At 40.7% G+C, this 25564-nt stretch overlaps 1 protein-coding gene across 1 annotated transcript; it reads left to right on the top strand.

Moving 5' to 3' along the window:
- Positions 1–533: 533 nt before the first annotated feature.
- rad23b (RAD23 homolog B, nucleotide excision repair protein) lies at positions 534–25142 on the top strand. The gene is given in 10 exon segments (NM_001141812.1): positions 534–664; positions 1659–1740; positions 2064–2143; positions 12663–12853; positions 13748–13803; positions 14060–14187; positions 16537–16675; positions 17048–17175; positions 18036–18215; positions 24302–25142. Coding segments are annotated over 10 exon segments (1164 nt in total). The 5' UTR covers positions 534–598; the 3' UTR covers positions 24416–25142.
- The last annotated feature ends 422 nt before the right edge of the window (positions 25143–25564 follow it).

The following is a 25564-nucleotide window of genomic DNA, read 5'->3' as shown; positions in this document are numbered from 1 at the left end:
TCCCAGAGCTGACAAGGCAGCCCCTGAACAAGGCAGTTAACCCACAGTTCCCTGGTAGGCTGTCATTGTAAATAAGAATTTGTTCTTAACTGACTTGCCTAGTTAAATAAAGGTTTAAAAAAATGGCAGCCTGCAGAACATGTTGTTAATACAGACAATGAAGAAGGTAGATTTTATTGCGCAGATGATAAACTGTACTGGCCAAACAAATAAGAAATCAAAGAAACTGGATATAATTGTGAATGTGGCTAAAAGGTTTTTGGATCTCCAGGGCTTCACAACCAACATTTTGCAGGGAATACGATCTGAATATGATCTTCCCTCAGACCCCAGAGCCTGTAGGGATCTGCGTATACATTTTAATCTGAATAAAGGAGTACATAGATTTTTGTGTATATTCGATTTGTTCCCCCCTTTTCCCTATTTCCCCGTGTTTTTTCTGCGTTAAAGTTCCCCAGTTCTCACCCCACACAGTAGGTGGCGGCATAATACCAGAGCAGCAGCCTGTGACGAGCTAGCATCAAATCTAACTACACCTTCGGAAAGAGTACGGGGTGAAACAAGTTAAGAAACCTAAGCTAAATTGCTCGCCGCCAAAATGCAGATAACATTGAAAACTCTCCAACAACAGACATTTAAAATTGACATAGACGCAGAGGAGACGGTGAGTTGAAACCATGCATTTGTTGAAGGGGTGGAGGACTTCGTCTAACTTACCGTTGCGTTGGCTAACAAGCTAAGCTAACTTGCATTCTTAGCTAGTTTGACATAGCTGGCTAACGTTAGCTAAGCAACTTCAACATGTTTAAGTCCCCAGTCAAGTAACTAGCTAACGTTGGTAAGTTGCTTAGTAACGTTACTTAACAAAGTAGGTTGTTCGTTACTGCAAATACACCCATTGAGATTTTATGTTGGCAAAAACTGGTAGTGGTAGTGTACGCGGTAGCTGACTAATGCTAGCATTAGCTGATTAAGTGTTGGAGTTAGCTGTCTAATTGTCTGAAGTTTCTCAACCCCAACTAATTGATAGCTAACAAGCAATGGCTAATTCAATAACTTTTGCCATGGATAGCCACAATGTGCTTTAACGATATGTATTTATTCAAAACGACAACTTTCGAGTTTAGCGTAGTTAGCTAGCTCCCTAACGTTAGCTAACTAGCTAGCTATGTATTCTAAAGTTAGCTAGCTAGCTAAACAGCTGCTGCTCACGTGTTTTATGAAGCAGTTGGATAGTTTATTAGTTAACCTAGCTAAATGTTGATAATCCAGATAATTTATCCATATAACGTTACTGTAGCGATTTAACTACGTTTGACACCCCCGTAACTAGCTAGATACTGTTGGCATTTGATTGTGAGGCGAACGTCGTTATCTAACGTTAGTGCAGGGACCTCTCCTCAGCCCGAGTCATTGACAGTGGCCTATTGGCGTGACCAAGAATTCGGAGAAGTTGTCAATCATAAAATGTTTTAATTTTAGACATTGTGTAGTTAGTTGCCTAGTATTATAAGACCTCTATCAGAGAACTCGGGCACCAGACTTTGAATGTTTAATTGGTTTCTTAGCTATCTCTTTTAGCCTAATCATCAGCCATTTAACCAGTAAACTTCGTTCTCTTTATGATTTTTTGTTGTCTGTCTTCTCTTTCTTTACAGGTAAAAACATTAAAGGAAAAAATTGAGAATGAGAAGGGAAAAGATGGTTTCCCGGTTGCTGGACAGAAGTTGATATATGCAGGTACAGTTTGTCTTTTATTTCCCTGCTCTCTGTTTTGTCTGGCAGTTTGATGAGGACGGATTGCGCTGTGACAATATAATTGCATGTCTGTGTTGGCTTGTCCTGTGGCATCTCGATGTTTTCATGTAATTATGTTACAGGAATGCAGATTGCAGCAATAGTGTTCAATCTCTGTATGTGGCATGTTAATGTTTCTTCACTACTATGAAATAACCTTATAGGTGATGAGGATAGATTTCTGGCAATTTCAATGGCAAAGAATGTCAGGGTTATTGCGGAATTGTCGGTTGATAAATTAATATCTTCATGTTTGTTACTTGAAGGGAAAATCCTAAATGATGACACAGCCCTCAAGGAGTATAAGATTGATGAGAAGAACTTTGTGGTCGTCATGGTGGCAAAGGTAAGGGATTAGAAACGTTGCGTTTTGTCCATGAAATTACATGCCCTTCATTGGGGTGGAGACCTCTGAATACATAACATAGGCTTCACTATTTTCAAATCCATCATAAACATGATACACACACACTGTGACAACCACTGATAATGGCAGATGGACTTAATTAACTTTCCATGTCATTGGACGCGTGCGTAGCTTGTGTGTGTTCACCTTGAAGCAATATTTTCCCAGACCTGTCACATGCACCTCAATATCACGAAGAAGACAGAATGCAGATTAAATCCCACTGTGTGGAGTGGATTGCAATCTGTTACATCTCCGCTCCCTATGCTCACAGGTGCAGCAACAGTTCATGTAAGGGAGTGTCTCACCGCAGAGCTACAATATGTGCCTTCTGCACAGTTTGAATGTCTATAGTTTTAATTAACAAGAGGTTGTGGCCTTGAAAGATTCCTGTTTATTGGCGTATGGGATAGTGGAATCTTTAATCTTTTTAAAGCTGCATTATGTTAATCTTTCTATATTTTCTTTGTTCAAAAGCTTCAAGTCGGTAGTGGTCATCCAATGTGATTCAACAGTAACAATATTGTGCCTCCAGCCTTCCTGAAACGCTTGTATTCGATTTCCCTGTCAGGTCGGTTTTCCCACCAGATTTAGTGCTGTGCGTAATGAATGACGAGTTTCCGCCATAAGTTCATTGACAGACTGAGACAGGTGGAAGATCTAAATTGCGTACTCCTAGCGTCATCTCCTCGTCTCCTTCTCAAAACCCATTGGATGAAAACGCCAGAGGTCCCGCCTCTCTGACCTTCTCCACCAATGGGTTTTGAGAAGGAGACGATGACACAAGGAGGAGTAAGCTATTGAGAATCTCTGAAACTGAAGAGAAATGGGATGTCTGTCTACACTTCGCTAGTGGAGATATACGGCAGATAAACGACATGTCCCTATAACCCAAAGTAACCTGGAACTTTGTAGAGCCAACAGACAAAGAAGGGAAAACAAAAGAGCCCAGGCCAAGATCAGAGTGAACCTCGGATTTGTGCTTACAAACTGGAGAGGGCTATCTCCATTGCTAAGGGATTCAAAACCGACCAAGATATTTTCTGCTGAAACAGTAAGGCATAGTTAGCTTGATAATATATAATTCTTGATATAAAGTAATATGTCGCTTTTGCTATTTAGTTGTAAGTATGCAAGTGTTATAGCTACTATGGATGACTTGTTTTCAAGCCACATTGGCAGCTAGCTAGTTTAACTAGCTACCTACCTTGTTTGCTAGTTGATTGCGTCATTGGTTTGTTTCATTTGTATAAAATGTTGCTTTACTATTTTGTTGTAATAAGCTATGACTATATGCACCTTTGACCTTGTGTTATTTCTGATGTCTTTGGTCTGAAAGCCACCCATCTGATTAGCTAGCTAGCTTCTTCACACTACTGTACTGGCATGGAATAGCCATGATCATTATTTGACAACAAAGCTCTAGAAAATATCGTTGAACCAACATTTTGCTGCATTTTCAGTTATGAAAGAGATCAATCGACATCAACGCCTACCAAAAGTTGTCTTTCCAACGCCATCATTGTTGAGTATTGCTGCAGACTCAGATCAGTAAGCAAAAACTTTAGCAAGGACAACAGTATTTCCCCTAGCTGGCCAAGATTTGACATGATAATCTTCTAATGCTAGGTATCTACACTGAACAAAAATGCAACATGACACACTTTCAAAGATTTTACGGAGTTACAGTTCATATAAGAAATCAGTCAATTGAAATAAATTCATTAGACCCTAGTCTATGGATTCCACATCTCTGGTAATACAGATATGCATCTGTTGGTAACATACAGTTCCTTTGGAAAGTATTTGGACCCCATTACTTTTTCCACATTTTGTTATGTTACAGCCTTATTCTAAAATGCATTTAAAAAATAATAATAATCCTCAGCAATACCCCATAGTAAAAAAGCGAAAAACATTTTAAATTAAATTTTTAGGAAATGTATTAAAAATAAATACCTTATTTGCATAAGTATTCAGGTACCGAAGAACCCAGTGGCCTCCATTCTTAAATGGAAGAAGTTTGGGACCACCTGTACTCTTCCTAGAGCTGAGCAATCAGGGGAGAAGGAACTTGGTCAGGCAGGTGACCAATAACATGATGGTCACTCTGACAGAGCTCCAGAGTTCCTCTGTGGCGATGGAAAAACCTTCCAGAAGGACAACCATCTCTGCAGCATTCCACCCATATGGCCTTTGTGGTAGTGGCCAGTCGGAAGCCACTACTCTGTAAAAGGCACAACAGCCCGCTTGGAGTTGGCCAAAAGGCACCTAAAGGACTCTCAGACCATGAGAAATTAGATTATCTGGTCTGATAAAACCAAGATTGAACTCTTTTGCCTAAATGCCAAGCGTCATGTCAGGAGGAAACTGGCACCATCCCTACGGTGAAGCATGGTGGTGGCAGCATCATGCTGTGGGATGTTTTTCAGCGGCAGGGACTGGGAGACTAGTCAGGACCGAGGAAAAGACGAATGTAGCAAAGTACAGAGATCCTTGATGAAAACCTGCTCCAGAGCACTCAGGACCTCAGACTGGGGCAAAAGTTCACCTTCCAACAGGAGAACAACCCTAAGCACACAGCCAAGACAACACAGGTGTGGCTTCAGGACAAGTCTCTGAATGTCCTTGAGTGGCCCAGCTAGAGCCTGGACTTGAACCCTATAGAACATTTTTGGAGAGACCTGAAAATGGCTGTGCAGCGACGCTCCCCATCCAATCTGACAGAGCTTGAGAGGATCTGCAGAGAAGAATGGGAGAAACTCCCCAAATACAGGTGTGCCAGGCTTGTAGCGTCATACCTAAGAAGACTCAAGGCTGTAATTGCTACCAAAGGTGCTTCAATAAAGTACTGTGTAAAGGGTCTGAATACTTTTCTAAATGTCATTTCAGATTTTATAAATGAGCAAAAATGGCAACCTGTTTTTGCTTTGTCATTATGGGGTATTGTGTGTAGTTAGATAGATGAGGGAACTTGTAATTAAAAAAAAATCATTTGTAGAATAAAGCTGTAACGTAACAAAATGTGGGAAAAGTCAAGGAGTCTGAAAACATTCCGAAGGCACTGTATACCTTAAAGGTAGGGGCGTGGATCAGAAAACCAGTCAGTGTCTGGGGTGACCACCATATTTGCCTCATGCAGTGTGACACATCTCCTTCACATCGAGTTGATCAGGCTGTTGATTGTGGCCTGTGAAATGTTGTCTCACTCCTCTTCAATGGCTTTGCGAAGTTTCGGGATATTGTCGGGAACTGGAACACGCTGTCGTACATGCTCATCCAGAGCATCACAAACATGCTCAATGGGTGACATGTCTGAGTATGCAGGCCATGGAACTGGGACATTTTCTGCATTCAGAAATTGTGTACAGGTCCTTGCTACATGGGGTCGTGCATTATCATGCTGAACCATGAGGTGATTGCGGTGGATGAATGGCATGACAATGAGCCTCAGGTTCTCATCACTGTATCAGGCTCAGTCTACAGTGCCTCTTTGAATTCATTTTTAGAAACATAAGTTTGGCCAGTCTATGGCTTCAGGCTCATGTGATGGTGCCTGGAGAGCAGGCCAGCAGCGGAGAATATCCTCTCCTCGCTTGCAGAGCCACAGGGGATGCTAAACACACGTTTGGTCACTCAGGACAGGGATGCATTTTATTATTACCTATAGATTTATTTTAGAGGTCGATGATTTAATTGGAATGGCCGAATTTATTTTGTTTGTTTTTTATTTTTTATTATTTTTTTTAGTTAGGGCCGATTTCAAGTTTTCATAACAATCGGTATTTTTGGCCACCGATTTAAAAAAAAAAATAAATAAAAAAAAAAAATTATATATATAAGATAAGTTTAATGCTAGCTAGCAACTTACCTTGGCAACGTAAAGCAGGTGGTTAGAGCGTTGGGCTAGTTAACGTAAGGTTGCATCCCCAAGCTGACATGGTAAAAATCTGTCGTTTAACTAGGCAAGTCAGTTAAGAACACATTATTTTCAATGACGGCCTAGGAACGGTGGGTTAACTGCCTTGTTCAGGGGCAGAACGACAGATTTTTACCATGTCAGCTTGGGGATGCAACCTTACGTTAACTAGCCCAACGCTCTAACCACCTGCTTTACGTTGCCAAGGTAAGTTGCTAGCTAGCATTAAACTTATCTTATAAAAAAAAAACAATCAATCAATCATAAACACTAGTTAACTACACATGGTTGATGATATTACTAGTTTATCTAGCCTGTCCTGCTTTGCATATAATCGATGTGGTGCGCATTCACGAAAAAGGACTGTCTTTGCTCCGACGTGTACCTAACCATAAACATCAATGTCGTTCTTAAAGTGAAAACACAAGTATATATTTTTAATCCTGCATATTTAGTTAATATTGCCTGCTAACATGAATTTCTTTTAACTAGGTGTCACTTCTCTTGCAAACAGAGTCAGGGTATATGCAGCAGTTTGGGCCGCCTGGCTTGTTGTGAACTGTGAAGACTATCTCTTCCTAACAAAGACAGCAGACTTTGCCAAACGGGGATGATTTAACAAAAGCGCATTTGCGAAAAAAAGCACAATCGTTGCATGACTGTACCTAACTATAAACATCAATGCCTTTCTTAAAATCAATACACAGTAGTATATATTTTTAAACCTGCATATTTAGCTAAAAGAAATCCAGGTTAGCAGGCAATATTAACCAGGTGAAATTGTCAGTTCTCTTGCGTTCGTTGCACGCAGAATCAGGGTATACAGAATCTGTCTCGTTGCGAACTAATTTGCCAGAATTTTACAGAACTATGAAATAACATTGTAGGTTGTGCGATGTAACAGGAATATTTAGACTTATGGATGCCACCCGTTAGATAAAATACGGAACGGTTCCGTATGTCACTGAAAGAACAATGTTTTCGAGATGATAGGTCATTAATATGGTGAAATCCGGAAACTAAGGTTTATTATATTATAGTTAAGTCTATGATTTGATAGAGCAGTCTGACTGAGCGGTGGTAGGCAGCAGCAGGCTCGTAATAGTCAAAGATATATGGTTTAGAGAGAAATAGTCGACGCGTCATAATTCCTGTAATAACTTGCGGCTGAACTTGAAAGGGGTTCCTTCGTTATTTTACCGTTCATGTCTTCATTTACATTTAAGTCATTTAGCAGACGCTCTTATCCAGAGCGACTTCCATAGAGAATGTCTTGATCTACTTCAAATAAGGTCTGTGTTTTGTGCTTAAACCGCCTCGGCGTTTTGATACCCGTGTAAATTTCACTAGGTAACGTTTGTCAACATATTTTCATAAATCCACTCTACAAAAAAATGTATCTTCGCTTATATTGATCAGAGTTATATCCTATGGATATCTACACAGTTATAAAATTGGCAAGGTGGTGTAAGCCTAAACCAAACACAGACCTTATTTTAAGTTAATCTAAAAATATCCTATGGAATAAATGAAGGAACCGCTTTTCAGATTTTGCTAGAAGGTGTCATGGGAATTGTGACTCGCACTTTGCTAGTCAATTCTTACCATGCCCATTATTAAAATAGGATTTCCTGCATATAGAAATGACAGTTTTTGTTTTCAGCAAACTATTTTTCATTATTCAAACAGTTGACAATATTTGTCTCCTAAGCAGACTCTTCAGTATTGTTGTCACTTCAGAGCTGTGTGTATGTATGTATGTATGTATGTATGTATACACACACCACACACACACACAAAAAAAATCATAATAATTGGCCGATGCACCGGGTTTTTCGGTCCTCCAATAATCGGTATCGGCGTTGAAAAATCATAATCGGCCGACCTCTTATTTTATAGTCTTAAAGGTTTTTAGGCAAAATAACCCAATCAAAATGGAAAACTCCTTAAGTTGGAATATGCGCTACATTGACAATTATCTACCTTTCTTTTAGCATGTGCATGTAGTAGGTAGACTTTCAGGGGACTGACCTTTTCAGACAGGCTTTCAGGGGACTGACCTTTTCAGATTCCACAATGATTCTTTAGTTGTGGACGTTACGTCACCGCACTCCCGCTCTTGGTCTTCATCTCTTAAGTCATCATCATTTTTGCACCTATGTGTTTTCAGTTTCTTTATGAAAATAAACTACAAATGCATACTGGGCTTAGCATGCCCTGAGCTCATGAAGTGACCGCTATTTGAGCGGTCGAGAAGGCCGACCCTCCAGCCTTGGAGTCTCGCTCGGCGCTCTAGTCAAATTGGGCACGTTCTTCTCACTCCGCTCACCTACCCTGACTCCTACCATCTAACCGCTAGTAGCCTTGAAACACAGCACTTATTAGCAGTTCAGCACATAAGCATTTCTCGCGCTGTTACTCATAATCAAGATAAACCTTTAGCATCGTAGACATTGAATGTCTGTAACCAAACTGACAAACTCTTTTGGCAGATGGTAGTTCTAGCTAGCCACATGCTAACCTACTAATTGCAGCAGTAAATTCAGATAATGGCTGACAAACATTGGCTACCATGAATGTTCCATCCACTGCCACGCAGAAGAAATATCAGCCTGCACGAGATTGAACTTTAACGGGGAAAACTTGAACTAGAGTTTTCCCCGTTTAAAACCTATCAACGTTTCTCTTTACTGTGGTAATTGTGATCGAATCAACATAATATTAGCTACTTTCAATGCAACGTAACAAAACAAACTATGCAAGACTTAGTTTTGCAGACTAACTATGCAAGAGATTTTGTTGTAGGCAGACCGCATCAGAGTAGGATTCTATTGCATTGACAGGCACCAATCAAGCCCGTACTCTACACAGACCGGTGCACCATAACCAATCAGCGCTGCAGTAGGCCTACACTACCAGTCAAAAGTTTGGACGCACCTACTCATTTAAGTTTTTTTTGTTGTATTTTCTACATTGTAGAATAATAGTGAAGACATCAAAACTATGAAATAACACACATGGAATCATGTAATTACCAAAAAAGTGTTCAACAAATCAAAATATATTTGAGATTCTTCAAAGTAACCAGCCTTTGCCTTGATGAGCTTTGCACACTCTTGGCATTGTCTCAACCAGCTTCATGAAGTAGTCACCTGGAATGTATTTAAATTGACAGGTGTCCCTTAATTTGTGGATTTTCTTTCCTTTTTAATATGTTTGAGCAAATCAGTTGTATTGCGACAAGGTAAGGGTGGTGTACAGAAGATAGCCCTATTTGGTAAAAGCCCAAGTCCATATTATGGCAAGAAAAGCTCAAATAAGCAAAGAGAAATGATAGTATCATTCTTTTAAGACGTGGTCAGTTAATAACAAAAATGTCAAGCACTTTGAAAGTTTCTTCAAGTGCAGTTGCAAAAACCATCAAGCGCTATGATAACTGGCTCTCATGAGGACCGCCACAGGAAAGGAAGACCCAGAGTTACCTCTGCTGCAGAGGATAAGTTCATTTGTTAACTGCACCTCAGATTCCAGCCAAATAAATGCTTCACAGAGTTCAAGTAACAGACACATCTCAACATCAACTGTTCAGAGTAGACTGCGTGAATCAGGCCTTCATGGTTGAATTGCTGCAAAAAAAACACTACAGGAGGACACCAATAAGAAGACACTTGCTTGGGCAAAGAAACACAAGCAATGGACATTAGGCCGATGGAAATCTGTCATTTTGTCTGATGAGTCCAAATTTGAGATTTTGGGTTCCAACCGCCGTATCTTTGAGAGACGCAGAGTAGGTGAACGGGTGATCTCCATGTGTGGTTCCCACCGTGAAGCATGGAGGAGGTGGTGTATGGGTGCTTTGCTGGTGACCCTGTGATTTATTTTGAATTCAAGGCACACTTAATCAGCATGGCTACCACAGCATTCTGCAGCGACGCGCCATCCCATCAGGTTTGCGCTTAGTCCCACTATCATTTGTTTTTCAACAGGACAATGACCCAACACACCTCTAGGCTGTGTAAGGGCTATTTGACCAAGATATGGAGTGCTGCATCAGATCACCTGACTTCTATCCAATTGAGATGGTTTGGGATGAGTTGGACCACAGATTGAAGGAAAAGCAACCAACAAGTGCTCAGCATTTGTGGGAACTCCTTCAAGATTTTTGGAAAAGCATTCCAGGTGAACCTGGTTGAGTGAATGCAAAAAGTGTGCAAAGCTGTCATCAAGGCAACGGGTGGCTACTTTGAAGAATCTCAAATATAAAATATTTTGATTTTAACGCTTAAAAAAAAAGAACAACTCTTATTTCATAGGTTTGATGTCTTCACTGTTCTACAATGTAGAAAATAGTAAAAATAAAGAAACGAATGAGTAGCTGTCAACTTTTGACTGGCACTGTATATGCAAATACACCATTGCCATATGTGGATCTGTGCCATTCACTTTGAACTGGATTGCTTTTTTACAGCATGAGCGGTCGTGAGTAGATGCTCTTGTTTTGAGATCGAAGCGAGTTATATGTAGCAATGTGCACATTTTACATTTGTTCATATCCTTCGCTAATTAGTTAGTTATTAGCCAAGTTATAGATCATTTGTAGTCAACAATGTGGGAGTGATTGCTTCCGACGAGCACAAAACGTGTTCATTTTTGAAAGCGTGTCAGGTAAAGAGTTTTTCTTTTTTTGTCTTAAAGGTGCAGTGTATTTTGAGACGGGCTTGAATAAGCTAAGTAGTCAATAGGCATTTTCAGTCACCTTGTCTGAAGGTCAAGTGGATAAACAGGTTGTCAATCCCTGCATGTTTTTAAAAAAAGTTATGGAATGTAGGCTTACATTGAACACCACACTGGCTGCTACTGTAGACTGAACGATAACAGCTATTTCCATGTTGGAATGTTATGTGATGCATTTTCTAGATGTTTTAATTTTTTGGATTATATGCAACTCTAGGAGGCCTACATTATGATCAAATAGCCACAGTTTTAAGTGGACAAGTAGGCTACTAATTTAAAGCGAGTACTGCCTCGGTGTTCACAGTAAACGTGTGCCGGAAGTTACAATTTTCAGTGTTCCAGTTTGTGCTCAGCGAGGAAGAAAATGTAGGGAACATTGGCTACCATTGATACCATTGTATCGGCCAATAAAGATCAGGCAGTTCAGCAAAAATTAGGACCTTTTAAAATTAACAATGACATCCGATTATGATATTACACCATTCATTTCTGCAAAACATGTATTCTGTTGATTTTAGTTATTGTAGCTAGCGTATTCCATCCCCAAACACCATGCCAGATCTGTGTGAGTGGGCCAGTTTGTTTTGCATGGCCCGGTGCACTTAGATAGCTGGCTTAGTTTTTTTAATCATCTACCAACAACATAACATGACAACTCTTTGGGCCCTTTAGTAGCTTCTTAGCCGATTCACATCCATCACCGAAGCCACCCGCCATGTCGCTGTAACACCGATGGTGTCAGTGGACTTGGAGCCTACATTGACTGGGCACAGAACCGGTTTCAGCTTCATGGCGAATACACTCTTCCACTGTTGGTAGCCAGTGTAATCGTTCAGGACAAAGTGAGGCCCGCATATGACTGAAGCACGAGGGGTTCCCCTGACCCAGTAAGACTTTCTTCCCCTCTTGACCAAACATGCATGCCGGTAAACAGTGCGTTGCCGCCACCACCAGGCCGTTCCTCTCTGAATGTCAAAGCCCCAATGTATTGTTGGTATATTACTTTTTGATACGTGTATTTTCGCAAGTTTTTTTTCAAATCAACATTTGCATAAATAACTTAAACTGGTTTTGATTATCATCAATCCACGATGTTAGATTTGTGGAAATATATTGTGCAACCTGTTCTTTTAAATCTTCAGATGGAAAAATGTTACTTATCAAAATGAGCAGCCTGGGAGTTAAGGGGCAATTCTGCCACTTTTCAGCCTCGTATTCATCTCCGCACCAAACTAGTGTCTACAAATGTGAAAACGGAGCATTTCTATGATCTGTGGTTAAAAAGATATATTAACAAAAGGTCCTAAAAATCTTTTCTCTGTGATATCACAGGGTAGGATTAGTTTTAAACTGTGATTTTTCAAAACCTACAATGCGTTTCTAGCCGGAGGGTATTTCATATTTTCTTGCTCCCCACTTCACCGCGCAAATCTGTTTTACCTTTTGATATGTCATTGGGTAGAACTTTCTAACTTTATTTTTCCACAATGTAGAAATGTGCCGTTTTCACATGTAGAGACTGGTATTGTGCTGGAGATAATTTTCATTAGTTAAAGTGGTGGAATTGCCTTTTTAAGATGGCTTGCTATTTTTTTGCTACCTCACAAGGTGATAGTGGCCTAAAATGGTAATTATTACTGCCAATCGATATTCAGTGTATAGCCTAAATCAGATCACATGCTTCTTACCTGACAAGCCATGTTGCTAAAATAATTTGTACTGTATCACCTATAGGCCTATGTTTTAAATAAAATATGCTCTTAAGCACAACCTTGAGCACTGGACATTCCCTTATTCTCTATGTAGCCTAAAGTAGCCCCAGCAGCTGCCCAGCCTTCCGGTGCTACCACGACTACCACCTCCAGTACTACAGTCCCCACAGTACCCGCTGCTGCCTTGTCAGGCTCAGATAACCCACCTGAGGGGGGCAAACCAGAGGACAAACCAGCTGAGGAGAGGCCCTCCAACACCTCAGCCCCAGCATCAACTCCAACCAGGTAGGGCTGGGTCGGCAGTCAGTGACTCTCAAATTGCAAACCTATCCATATACACTGAGTGTACAAAACGAATGAACTGTTTCCATGAGACTGTCCAGGTGAAAGCAATGATCCCATATTGATGTCACTGGTTAAATCTACTTGAATCAATGTAAATCAAGGGGAGGAGACATGTTAAATAATAATTTTTAAGCATTGACTCAATTGAGACATGGATTGTGCATGTGTGCCATTGAGGGTGAATAGGCAAGACAAAAGATTGAAGTGCCTTTGAACGGGAGTAAGTACCTGGCGTTTGAATGTGTCAAGAACTGCAACGCAGCTGGGTTTTTCATGCTCAATTTTCTGTGTGTCAAGAATGGTCCACCAACAAAAGACATCCAGCCAACTTGACACAATTGTGGGAAGCATTTGAATCAACAGCGTCCCTGTGGATCGCTTTCGACACCTTGCCCAGACAAATTGAGGCTGTTCTGAGGACAAAAGGGGGTGCAAGTGAATCTTGGGAAGGTGTCCCTAATGTTTTGTTCACAGGCCCTGGTCTTGTTCCCTATATAGTTCACTGTTTGACCAGAGCCCTATTGCCTATAGTGCACTACCTGCCCCCCCTCTAAATTATTGAACTACACATAAGAAGTAGGGTACCATTTGGGATGTAGCCACTGTTACATTTGGCCTGGGTCATTAATAGGAAGCTGCTGTTTCCAGGGTCATTTTCGACGGTAGCCACATGCAAAACGTTAACTGAGATTGCGTTCTTATTGGAAATGGGGACATTTTAGATTTCGCTAGTGTTGTTTATTGTATAATTAATATCTCCTAATGGTTGTATTTTCTGAGAACAGATCACGGTAAAATGGAACAGTACTCATCAGCTTTCTACTCCTCTTTCAGTTCGTCTGGTCTCTTGGCCAATGTGAACATGTTCGAGGAGGCAACTTCTGCTCTAGGTAAATGGTCCTCCTGATATGAGTTAACCCAATGTTGTGAATTGATTATAATCTGAAAGCATACGTTCTCTTTTGTAGTTAGGTCTATAGCCATGTCTTAATATTGTCTTAATATTGTCTTCCCTATATATATATATATATGTGGCTATTTCTTTCACTTTTGTATCTATGTTTATCCTAGTGAATGTCATCTGAAGTTTTCAAGAGTCTCCCGGATCAAAATGGCATCTGATTGGTTGTTCTTCCTGCTCCTCAGTGACAGGCCAATCATATGAGAACATGGTGACCGAGATGATGCTGATGGGCTATGAGAGGGAGCAGGTGGTGGCATCACTCCGAGCCAGCTTCAACAACCCAGACAGAGCTGTGGAGTACCTGCTTACAGTAAGTACCTCCCATCACTCCATCCACTTCTCCAGTCTGACATCCCTTTTTTTTTTTATTCTGAGTGGTTTAGTTTAAAAGTGATATAATATGACAGTGACCACGTTTTCATGCGCACAGTATTCCGGATAGTAGCTCATATTCCGCTTAAGGTATTGTTCGGATAAGCTGTTTACATGCACCTTTTGATATCCCACTCACGAGTATCCATTAATAAACAGAATATTCATAATTTTAAGTTAATATGGGTTAAGTGGACTAGTAACTGAAATATGGACACTGACTGTAGGGCTATAACCTTACGTAGCGTAATATACAGTGCATTCAGAAAGTATTCAGACCCCTTCAATTTTTCCGCATTTTAAGTTACAGACTTATTCTTAAATGGATTAAATACATAAAAAATCTTAATCTAAACACAATACCCAATAATGACAAAGCGAAAACAGGTTTTTATATGTGTTTATTTTTAATTAATCCATTTAAGAATAGGGCTGTTTAGCAAATCTTTTTTATTTTTTTTCTTTATAAAGTGTTTAGACCCTTTGCTATGAGACTCGAAATTGAGCTCAGGTGCATCCTGTCTCCGTTGATGATCCTTGAGGTGTTTCTACAGCTTTATTGGAGTCTACCTGCGGTAAATTCAATTGATTGGACATGATTTGGAAAGGCACACCCCTATCTAAGGTCCCACAGTTGACCGTGCATGTCAGAGCAAAAACTGAGGTCGAAGGAATTGTCCGTAGAGCTCCGAGACAGGATTGTGTCAGATCTGGGGAAGTGTACCAAAAAATGTCTGTAGTATTGACGGACCCAAAGAACAGAGTGGCCTCCATCATTCTTAAATGAAAGAAGTTTGGGACCACCAAGACTCTTCTTAGAGCTGGCGGCAAGCCCATAAAGGACTCTCAGACCATTCTTTGGCCTGAATGCCTTGCGTCACATCTGGAGGAAACCTGGCACCATCCCTATGGTGAAGCATGGTGGTGGCAGCATCATGCTGTGGGGGATGTTTTTCAGCGGTAGGGACTGGGATACTAGTCAGGATCGAAGGAAAGATTGCCGGAGAAAAGTACAGAGATCCTTGAGAGAACCTGCTCCACAGTGCTCAGGACCTCAGACTGGCGGCGACGGTTCACCTTCCAACTGGAGAGACCTGAAAATAGCTGTGCGGCGACGCTCCCCATCCAACCTGACAGAGCTTGAAAGGATCTGCAGAGAAGAATGGGAGAAACTCCCCAAATACAGGTGTGCCAAGCTTGTAGCGTCATATCCAAGAAGACTCGAGGCTGCCAAAGGTGCTTCAACAAAGTACTGCGTAAAGGATCTGAATACTTATGTAAATGTGATATTTCAGTATTTTTTTAAAATATTTTTTCCAGCATGTCTCCCCGAAAATCCGAATGCTACTGTAATGTTGTCTTTGTCACTTGTGCAAGCAGACGGTAAGAAGCACATAAAATATGCACCCAGACTACCCGAAGTCTTATCAGAAATGTGTATCATTGTTTTCTCTGCTTTTCATTTCCTTAAAATCGGTCAAACTGATAACTTTGGTCCTGTGCAAAATGTCCAAATCTCTCCACTGTTTTGGAGTTATTGCATTTATTCCCTGGTCCCTAAAAAACATTCAGCAGTGTTTAACTAGATTACTAATGCATTAATTCTGTCAATGTAAGACATTATTCTGGTGAGCACTACTTTATTTAGTCTTCTGGGGCAACAATTTATGACAGAACTGAAGCTGCTAACGATTGGCTAGTTGACAAACACATGGCCTACCAAATGTCAGAAATAATAATGTGGCCTACAAAGTGTCAGACATTATAAGCAGGAAGTATAAGTGAAAGTAGCCAGTAGGCTATATGGTCCTGTTCGGAGTATCAGCAAAATACGTTATGGTGGATCGAACTGCGCAGGTAGCCTACTTTTTTTTAAATGATTTGTTTGAGAATCAGATGAGAACATCACACAACACCAATGATATACAAAACTGAGCCTGCGCACACTGCAAAAAACAGTAAACGGGATAAGATGTTTACATGCCACAGATCAGCGTGTCTTTTCCGGGTTTCTCATAACCGGGATACAAGATTTTTTGGGGTATTTAAACGGGATATGATGTTTGTCAACTCAAATGCATAATACTTGAGTATCCCGAATAATAACGGTATATTGGTGTGCATGTTAATGTGATCATTGACTCAAAATATCCCTTTTTTTTTTTTTTTTTTTTTTTGTGCTCTGACGGTTTTCATCCATGTGTTCCTTAGAGCTGGGATGATGGAGCTAGATTCCTCCACCCTGTCTGGCAGCTCTCATGTTGTATCTCCTGTGGTTGTTCTTCAGGGGATCCCAGCTGGGGAGGAGGGCCATGCGAGTGCTGACCCAGTGGTGCCCCCTGTGGGTGGAGGAACTCCAGCTCTGAACACAGGCAGTATGACCACCCCAGCCAGCACAGGCTCCCTAGCCAGCGCTGCAACAGGAGGTGTGTGTGTGTGCCTGCTTCTCCACTCTATGCATGCACATGTGTAACAACACTTCTGTATGCAGTGGACACAGAAAAAGCATTTGACGGTTTTCTAGTCTTTTCCTTTGAATAATAAAGATGCCCGATGTGCTGTACTGTATCAATTGTTCTATGCCATAAACGGTTTGGCATACTGGTGTTTAGAACACTGGTGTGCTGCTGTGTGGAAGAGGAATGTAGAACTTTGTGAACAAAGAACATACAAAATGGACCTGTAGAAATAGAACATGGAAATGGAACATAGAACTGTGTGGATTGGAAATAGAACAGTGCCATTGTCCTTCTATGGTGTGACCTCCTATCCCCTCTCTCCCACTCCTGTGTTTCCAGCCAACCCTCTGGGGTTCCTGGTTAACCAGCCCCAGTTTCTCCAGATGAGACAGATCATCCAGCAGAACCCCTCTCTGCTCCCTGCCTTACTACAGCAGATAGGGAGGGAGAACCCCCAGCTTCTGCAAGTATGGACAACACACTCACACAAACGCCTCGATTTACAGTCTGTCTCCGATATACTCCCGAATCTCTGGCCTCTTGATGATAGACAATTATTCCATGATTTTGTAGTTGAACTGGCTACAATGAGCAGTGAAATTGATGGAATTCTAGTCCTTCTGCCGGATACATTTGTCTGTGTCATTTAGCTCCCCAGGCCTCTCATGCATATTGAAGGGATGAGATCAGAGCCTGAAGGCATAGCAGCAGACCCCTACTGTGATACTCTTTTGTGTCCCAAATGGTACCCTATTCTCTTTATAGTGCACTACTGTTGACTAGAGCCCTATGTGAACTCTGGTCAAAAGTAATGCACTATAAAGGTAATAAGGTGCCATTTGGGAAGCAGAATGTGTTCAGCCTCAAACCAACCTCTGGTCAGCTGTAATTACCTGGGATTTGTTCAACGATGTGAAATGTTCACAATGTTGAAGGTATCAAAGGTTCTTGGAACCACTGGCCTGGACTGGTGCGTTGACCAAATCTAAAACATCAGATGAATTAGTAGAGGGGCTGCACTCAGTGTTGCTAGTAGAAATGTCATGTGTAGAACTGTGACTAACAGTTGGCTCATATGACAGTTACCTGATCTGTACAATGCATTTCTATCTGAACGTTGAGTCAAATGTTGCTCTTTCCTGAACAAACCCCTGATCACTCTCTCTCCATGGTTGTGTTCATTATGTACCAAACGGAAGAAAACGGAGTAAAGCGAGAAGGGACTACTTGGAATTGGTCTAATAAGAAAGGCCTGTTTCCCGTTGTGAACAGTTTTTCTATAGTGTGCCCTAATGAACACAATCCTGTTTGTCTGTTTCCCTTTCAGCAAATCAGCAGCCACCAAGAGCAGTTCATCCAGATGCTGAATGAGCCAGCCCAGGAGGGGGGTCAGGGAGGAGGAGGAGTAGGTGGTGGAGGAGGTGTTGGAGTGGGGGTCGGTGGGGAGGCTGGAAGTGGCATGAACTATATTCAGGTCACACCCCAGGAGAAGGAGGCCATTGAGAGGGTAAGAAAGGAGGGAATCTCACAAGCCAAGATGACTGTTGATAAGTGGCTAGTTGAAAATTCGCTAGTTAGCTAAATCAGGCACATTTACAGAAATGCTGATTTATTTTAATAATTTTTGTCAAATAAATCGAGTAAACATAGAGATTCTCCGGTACTTTTATATACTTTTTAGCCAATAGTTCTGAAAGTAGCACTCATGAGCCAAAAGTGGTCACCAAAAATGGTGTACTACGTCACATACACTGTATACAGTGCATTCGGAAAGTTTTCATACCCTTTCCGTTTTTCCACATTTTGTTATGTTATACAGCCTTATTCTAAAATTGATTAAATCAAATGTTTTCCCTCAATCTACACACTACCCCATAATGACAAAGGGAAAACAGGTTTTTAGAAAATGCTTTATAATTATTCAAACGGAGAAAAACGGAAACCTTATTTGCATAAGTATTCAGACCCTTTGCTATGAGACTCAATATTGAGCTCAGATCCATCATGTTTCCATTGATCATCCTTGAAGTTTCTACAACTTGATTGGAGCACCTGTGGTAAATTCAATCGATTGGACATGATTTGGAAAGGCACACACCTGTCAATATAAAGTCCCACAGTTGACCGTGCATGTCAGAGCAAAAACCAAACCATGAGGTCAAAGGAATTGTCTGTAAAGCTCAGACAGGATTGTCGAGGCACGGATCTGGGGAAGGGTATCAAAAAATGTTTGCTGGATTGAAGGTCCTCAAGAACACAGTGGCCTCCATCATTCTTAAGTGGAAGAAGTTTGGAACCACCAAGACTCTTCCTATAGCTGGCCAAACTGATCAATCGGGGGAGAAGGGCCTTGGTCAGGCAGGTGACAAACAACTCGATGGTCACTGACAGAGCTCCAGAGTTCCTCTGTGGAGATGGGAGAACCTTCCAGAAAGACAACCATCTGTGCAGCACTCCACCAATCAGGCCTTTATGGTAGAGTGACCAGTCGGAAGCCACTCCTAGGTAAATGGCACATGACAGCCCGCTTGGAGTTTGTCAAAAGGCCCCTAAAGGGGACACACCATGAGAAACAAGATCCTCTGGTCTGATGAAACCAAGATTGAATTCTTCAGCCTGAATGCCAAGGATTACGTCGGGAGGAAACCTGGCACCATCCCTGCGGTGAAGCATGTTGGTGGCAGCATCCTGCTGTGGGGATGTTTTTCAGTGGCAGGGACTGAGACTAGTCAGGATTGAATGAACGAAGCAAGGTACAGAGAGGTCCTTGATGAAAACCTGCTCCAGAGCGCTCAGGACCTCAGACTGGGGCGAAGCTTCACCTTCCAACAGGACAACAAACTCTAAGCACACAGCCAATACAACGCAGGAGTGGCTTCGGTAAGTCTCTGAATGTCCTTGAGTGGCCCAGCCATAGCCTGGACTTGAACCCGATCGAACATCTCTGGAGAGACCTGAAAATAGCTGTACAGCGATGCTCCCCATCCAACCTGACAGCGCTTGAAAGGATCTGCAGGGAAGAATGGGAGAAACTCCTCAAATAAAGGTGTGCCAAGCTTGTAGCTTCATACCAAGAATACTCAGGGCTGTAATTGCTACCAAAGGTGCTTCAGCAAAGTACTGAGTAAAGAGTCTGAATACTTATCTAAATGATTTCATTTTTTTATTAATAAATTTGCAAACGCAAAAAAAAAAAATATTTGCACTGTGGTTTTGGGGTATTATTAGATGGATGACTGAAGAATCTATTTTAGTATAAGGCTGTAACACAAAATTCAAGAGGCACTCGCACATCTGAGCAATCTTTTTGCAGGTGCATGGCAACAGTTGAAACAGGATGAAGGAAAAAGGAAACCGCACACTGCTCTTGATAGTATCACTGATATTTAATAAGCTTACGTATCGGCCTTCTGAAAACAGCACCTCTATGTAGACCTAGCCCCACCCACATCCGTTCCACGCATGGAAAGGGGTTGGAGGCAAAGGAAAAATAAATAATTGCTACTAAACATAACAATATGCATTTCACAAACACTACAAAAGTGTATAAATAAGAGGCATTAAACACATCCATAAAACCACAATGAGGACATAGCAAGTTTTCATTAATCATTGGGTACATCGTACGAAAAACATCAGAGTAATCTTAAATAGGCACATAATTCATGTTCAAATTCACAACATAACATATACATAGGCATTTCATCATTAAATCCTTTAGGAAATAATGTCTGGAGGGTGAAAATCCAAAAACATTCTCTTTTGCTCAGAGCATTATTATCACCTCCCCTGTCTGATATCTTGACTTTCTCTATGCCACAAAATCTAAAGGTAGAAATGTCATGTTTTAGGTCATTAAAATGTACTGTAACTGTATAATCCCTGTCGTTTCGCCTGATTGAACTTTTATGTTCACTAATTCTCTGTTTGAGAGAGCGGGAGGTCTTACTGACATAGCAGATCCCACATGGACATTTAATCATGTAGATAACATGGGTGGTGGAACACGTAATATCATTTATTTGAAACCGTTTTCCTGTGTGGGGGTGTCAGAAATATTCACACTTCATCATATTGTTGCATTGTGCGCATCCTCTGCATTTATAGCTACTATTTGGTAGAGGGCGTAAAAGAGCCTGGCTGATTTTTCTTTTGTGGCTGGCAGTTTGCATGAACCAATTTATCGCGTAAATTGCGACCTCTCCTATACACAATAAGTGGTGGATTTTTAAATTCGGCCGGCAAAGCTGGGTCCAATGATAAAATATGTCAGTGTTTCTTGACCGCATCTCCCACTTTTCGTGAGTTCAAAGTATATGTGGTTGTGAACATTAGAGTGTTCTTTAGCGGGTCTTTTTTGTAACAATTCATCTTGTGTTTTCCCAATGCCAAATTAAGAGCTTCATCCACACATTGTGGCGAATAGCCTCTTCTTAGAAGCCTAATGCGCATCTCCGCTGCTTTTGCTAGATAATCCTCTGTGGAGTGGCATATATGGTGCAGTCTGAAAAATTGGCTTCTTGGAAGTCCTCTTTTTTTTTTTTAAATGGCTCAGGATGGGAGCTGTCCCCCTGTAATAGTATTTCTGTCCGTTTCTTTTCTATACAGAGTTGTAAACAGGGTTCCATGTGATTTCTCAATCCACATATCGAGGTAATGAACACGTTGAGTGTCACGTTTAATAGTGAATTTGAGATTGGGGTCAATGTCATTGAGTAGTGCCAGAAAATCTGACAGCTCTTGTTCAGTTCCTTCTCCATATGCAAAAAATGTCGTCAATATATCGATACCACTTCAGGATTTTATTCAAAAATGGGTTTTCGTTTTCATTATTGACAAAATGTTCTTCAAATAGACCCACATAAAGGTTAGCATAGCTCGGCGCGAATGTGGAGCCCATCGACGTTCCATTTGTTTGGAGGTAGTATTCATCATCAAACCTAAAATAGTTATACTTCAAAACATATTCTGCCAGCTCTAGAATAAAGTTTGTTGGTGGATATTCATTAGTATCTCTGTCTCCCAAATAGTGTGCTAGTGCTGCCATCCCCCCTCACATGGGGAATGCTGGTATATAGACTCTCCACATCTAATGTGACCCCACACAGGAAAACGGTTTCAAATAAATGATATTACGTGTACCACCACCCATGTTATTTACATGATTAAATGTCCATGTGGGCTCTGCTATGTCGGTAAGACCTCCCGCTCTCTCAAACAGAGAATTAGTGAACATAAAAGTTCAATCAGGCGAAACGACAGGGATTATACAGTTGCAGTACATTTTAATGACCTAAAACATGACATTTCTACCTTTTTAGATTTTGTGGCATAGAGAAAGTCAAGATATCAGACAGGGGAGGTGATAATAATGCTCTGAGCAAAAGAGAATGTTTTTGGATTTTCACCCTCCAGACATTATTTCCTAAAGGATTTAATGATGAAATGCCTATGTATATGTTATGTTGTGAATTTGAACATGAATTATGTGCCTATTTAAGATTACTCTGATGTTTTTCGTACGATGTACCCAATGATTAATGAAAACTTGCTATGTCCTCATTGTGGTTTTATGGATGTGTTTAATGCCTCTTATTTATACACTTTTGTAGTGTTTGTGAAATGCATATTGTTATGTTTAGTAGCAATTATTTATTTTTCCTTTGCCTCCAACCCCTTTCCATGCGTGGAACGGATGTGGGTGGGGCTAGGTCTACATAGAGGTGCTGTTTTCAGAAAATTCACAAAAACTCTGACGAAGGCCGTGAGGCCGATACGTAAGCTTATTAAATATCAGTGATACTATCAAGAGCAGTGTGCGGTTTCCTTTTTCCAGTATAAGGCTGTAACAAAATGTGGAAAAAGTCAAGGGGTCAGAATACTTTCTCAATGCACTGTATATCATTCTACAACAGGATTGTGTTATGGATGCAATTTGAAAGGAATTGATAGGCGGCTCGCTCATGCACAGATTTAATACGATATTAGCGTGATGGGCTGTTTTTAACTCTGCAGCTGCAATAAAAACATCTTTACAATTAAATATGGTGACCCCTGAAAGCCAGATGGAGATGGGTGTATTAGACGCGCATTCGGTTTTTATTACTGTAACACAGACTACACTGCAGCAAATGTAGGTCTACCTGTCAGAAAAAAGTCTACGTGCATCGTGAACTGCGATCCATAATGAGGTGGGCGATCTGTCACCACCCTGAACGTTGATTCATCATGCAGAGGCCGTAGAGATGACGGCCGTGAACATTGCATATCATTTAACAGTTCCATTTCACGCCATGCTGATCATATAAATAATTTTATAAACTGGATGGTTCGAGCACTGAATGCTGATTTTGGCTGACAGCCGTGGTATATCAGACTGTATACCAGGGGTATGACGACAACCTGTGGTTTACTGCTCTAAATATGTTGGTAACCACTTTATAAAAGCAATAAGGCATCTCGGGGTTTGTGGTATATGGCCAATATACCATGGCTAAGGGCTGCATCGTGCTTAAGAACACCCCTTAACCGTTGGGGCAGCAGGTAGCCTAGTGGTTAGAGTGTTGGACTAGTAACCGAAAGGTTGCAAGATCGAATCCCCGAGCTGACAAGGTAAAAATCTGTAGTTCTACCCCTGAACAAGGCAGTTAACCCACTGTTCCTAGGCTGTCATTGTAAATAAGAATTTGTTCTTAACGTACTTGCCTAGTTAAATAAATATACCACACCCACTCGGGCCTTATTTCTTAATTATAATTTACCGGTTTCTCAGTTATTTATCCCGGGAAAGGGGAGTGGTTTTGTGTGGTAAATCTCGGTAACCGGGTTCCCTCCATTCAACCCTGATTGAAATTCAGAATGTGCCATGGATTGTGTAAACAACAGTAATTGTTGGATGGCGGGCATGTGGGGTTGTGTTCCAAACAAAACTACAAGGGTGCTTGCTCTAGTTCCTCAACGGCACAGCTAGGAGAGCAAAAACAATAGTTACTCTATTTTGAGTCATAAAAGTGCATTGAAATTGTTTAGGAACTGGGCACAGTTTGGAGAGGTGTGTGTCCACTTGGAGACACCAGTTAGTCCTCTCACTCAAACCCTTGTCATTTATTTGTCTGTTGCACCTACCCCACCTTTTCCAGGAATATTCTTATGTTACTGAATGTATCCAGAGTATTTTCAGATTTTATCAATGAATGCAGTGAAAATTACACTAAATGTAAATTGAACACAATCAACAGTGTAACGTTTGGATTCAGTCTTGTCAGGTGAACTGTTGTCCTCAGTTTGGGTCAAATTTTCCTATAATCTCAACTGTTTCCTTTCAATTGCTACTATGCTTGTGCATATGTATTTCATATTTATTTTTAAAAAAAAATCTATTTAGCCCTACCCATATTGGCCAATTCTCACTAGTGTAAAGGGTTTAGCGACGTGTTGATTTCAGACTGCATTGTTTTCAACTGAAGATGCATGTTTATGACTTGAATAAATGCCTATTTATGGGAATAGAAATCTAATATCAATCCTGTCATCTCTATTCAGGAATGTTGTTTATGTAATTTCAATATTGACTTTGTCTGTTTTGTCTTACAGCTAAAAGCCCTAGGATTCCCTGAAGGACTTGTTATACAGGCCTACTTTGCCTGTGAGAAGAATGAGAACTTGGCCGCTAACTTCCTTTTACAACAGAATTTTGACGACGACTAAAAAGGGAGCCGTGATGGTAATTTCGGTCCTTATTTTTTTTCTCTACTTTTTGATTGATCAATATTGGATAAGCATAAATAAAACACGGCCTTCGCATTTTCCCAAATTTTACTACAAATACATGATACATACTTTTTTTGTGAAATAAAAGCTGTTACTCTGATCACCTTAATTGAGTAAAAGCTACTTGGTTCATCAGATATCACTTGTGCTACCCCTTTCTTTATTTTTTTATTTGGCTAAAGACCAACATGATTGTTTCTCATAAGGAAATTAATACTGGTTTAAAAGGTTGATCGCAGAATGTAGTTATAAGAGGAGTAGTTATACGAGTATGTGATTGGGCCATTTTGTTATCGTATATTCCTATACATCATTGTTCTTGTTTGATAGTGGGTTTTTTTTGTCTCAATTGACCAGTATAGGGATCCCAGTACATAATAAAAACTGCAGTTTTAAATGACATTTTTAAACAAGCAACATTGTTATTTTGCTAAACTTCCAACAAATTAAAGCGAATTGCATGAGCTACAGCAGATTAAAAAAGGCAACTGTACAAATATGGGAAGTACCGATGTTTCATGCAGCCTGAAAATAGCAAATTATCCTAGTTCTTTCAGACATCTAAAGGCATGTATATGACTTCCGTAGCTCATAGTAGCCTTGTTTACAGTTACTATCAACTTGATTTACTGTCATTTTTACAGAAATAAAACATTTCAACAGAGTAATGCTGCCCGATCTATTTTGTTTAGTCTTTTAAAGAGGGCAGGTGTAGGCAGCTCTTTTGACAGTTGACTCCATGAATAACACTAGGAAAATAATATTGAAGATGCATTTGTGTCGGTGTCTCTACTAGTCTTCCACACGATATAAGTATTTATTCCTTCAATTGGTATGCAGTCATCTGAAAATGCCTACAAAAGGACGCCATTTTAGATTATTGAGATGCACCCATACGCCAATGACTTATACACAATTTGTACAATAAACCCCCCCACCTTCTCAAGCAGACTACTGAGACCAGCAGGGGGCAACATACGTTTTGAAAGTTTCTTTCAAACCACTGAGGTGTTCAACATCGGTTGAGGTGGATTCGAATTAAAGCCAGTCAATTCAAGAAGGAAGCTAAAATTCCAACTTCACTAT

This window comes from Salmo salar, chromosome 01 (genome assembly GCF_965601325.2).
Source record: "Salmo salar chromosome 01, fSalSal1, whole genome shotgun sequence".
NCBI lineage: Eukaryota > Metazoa > Chordata > Actinopteri > Salmoniformes > Salmonidae > Salmo > Salmo salar.
The sequence above is the reverse complement of the archived record's forward strand: the minus strand, read 5'-3'. Positions and strand labels throughout refer to the sequence as shown.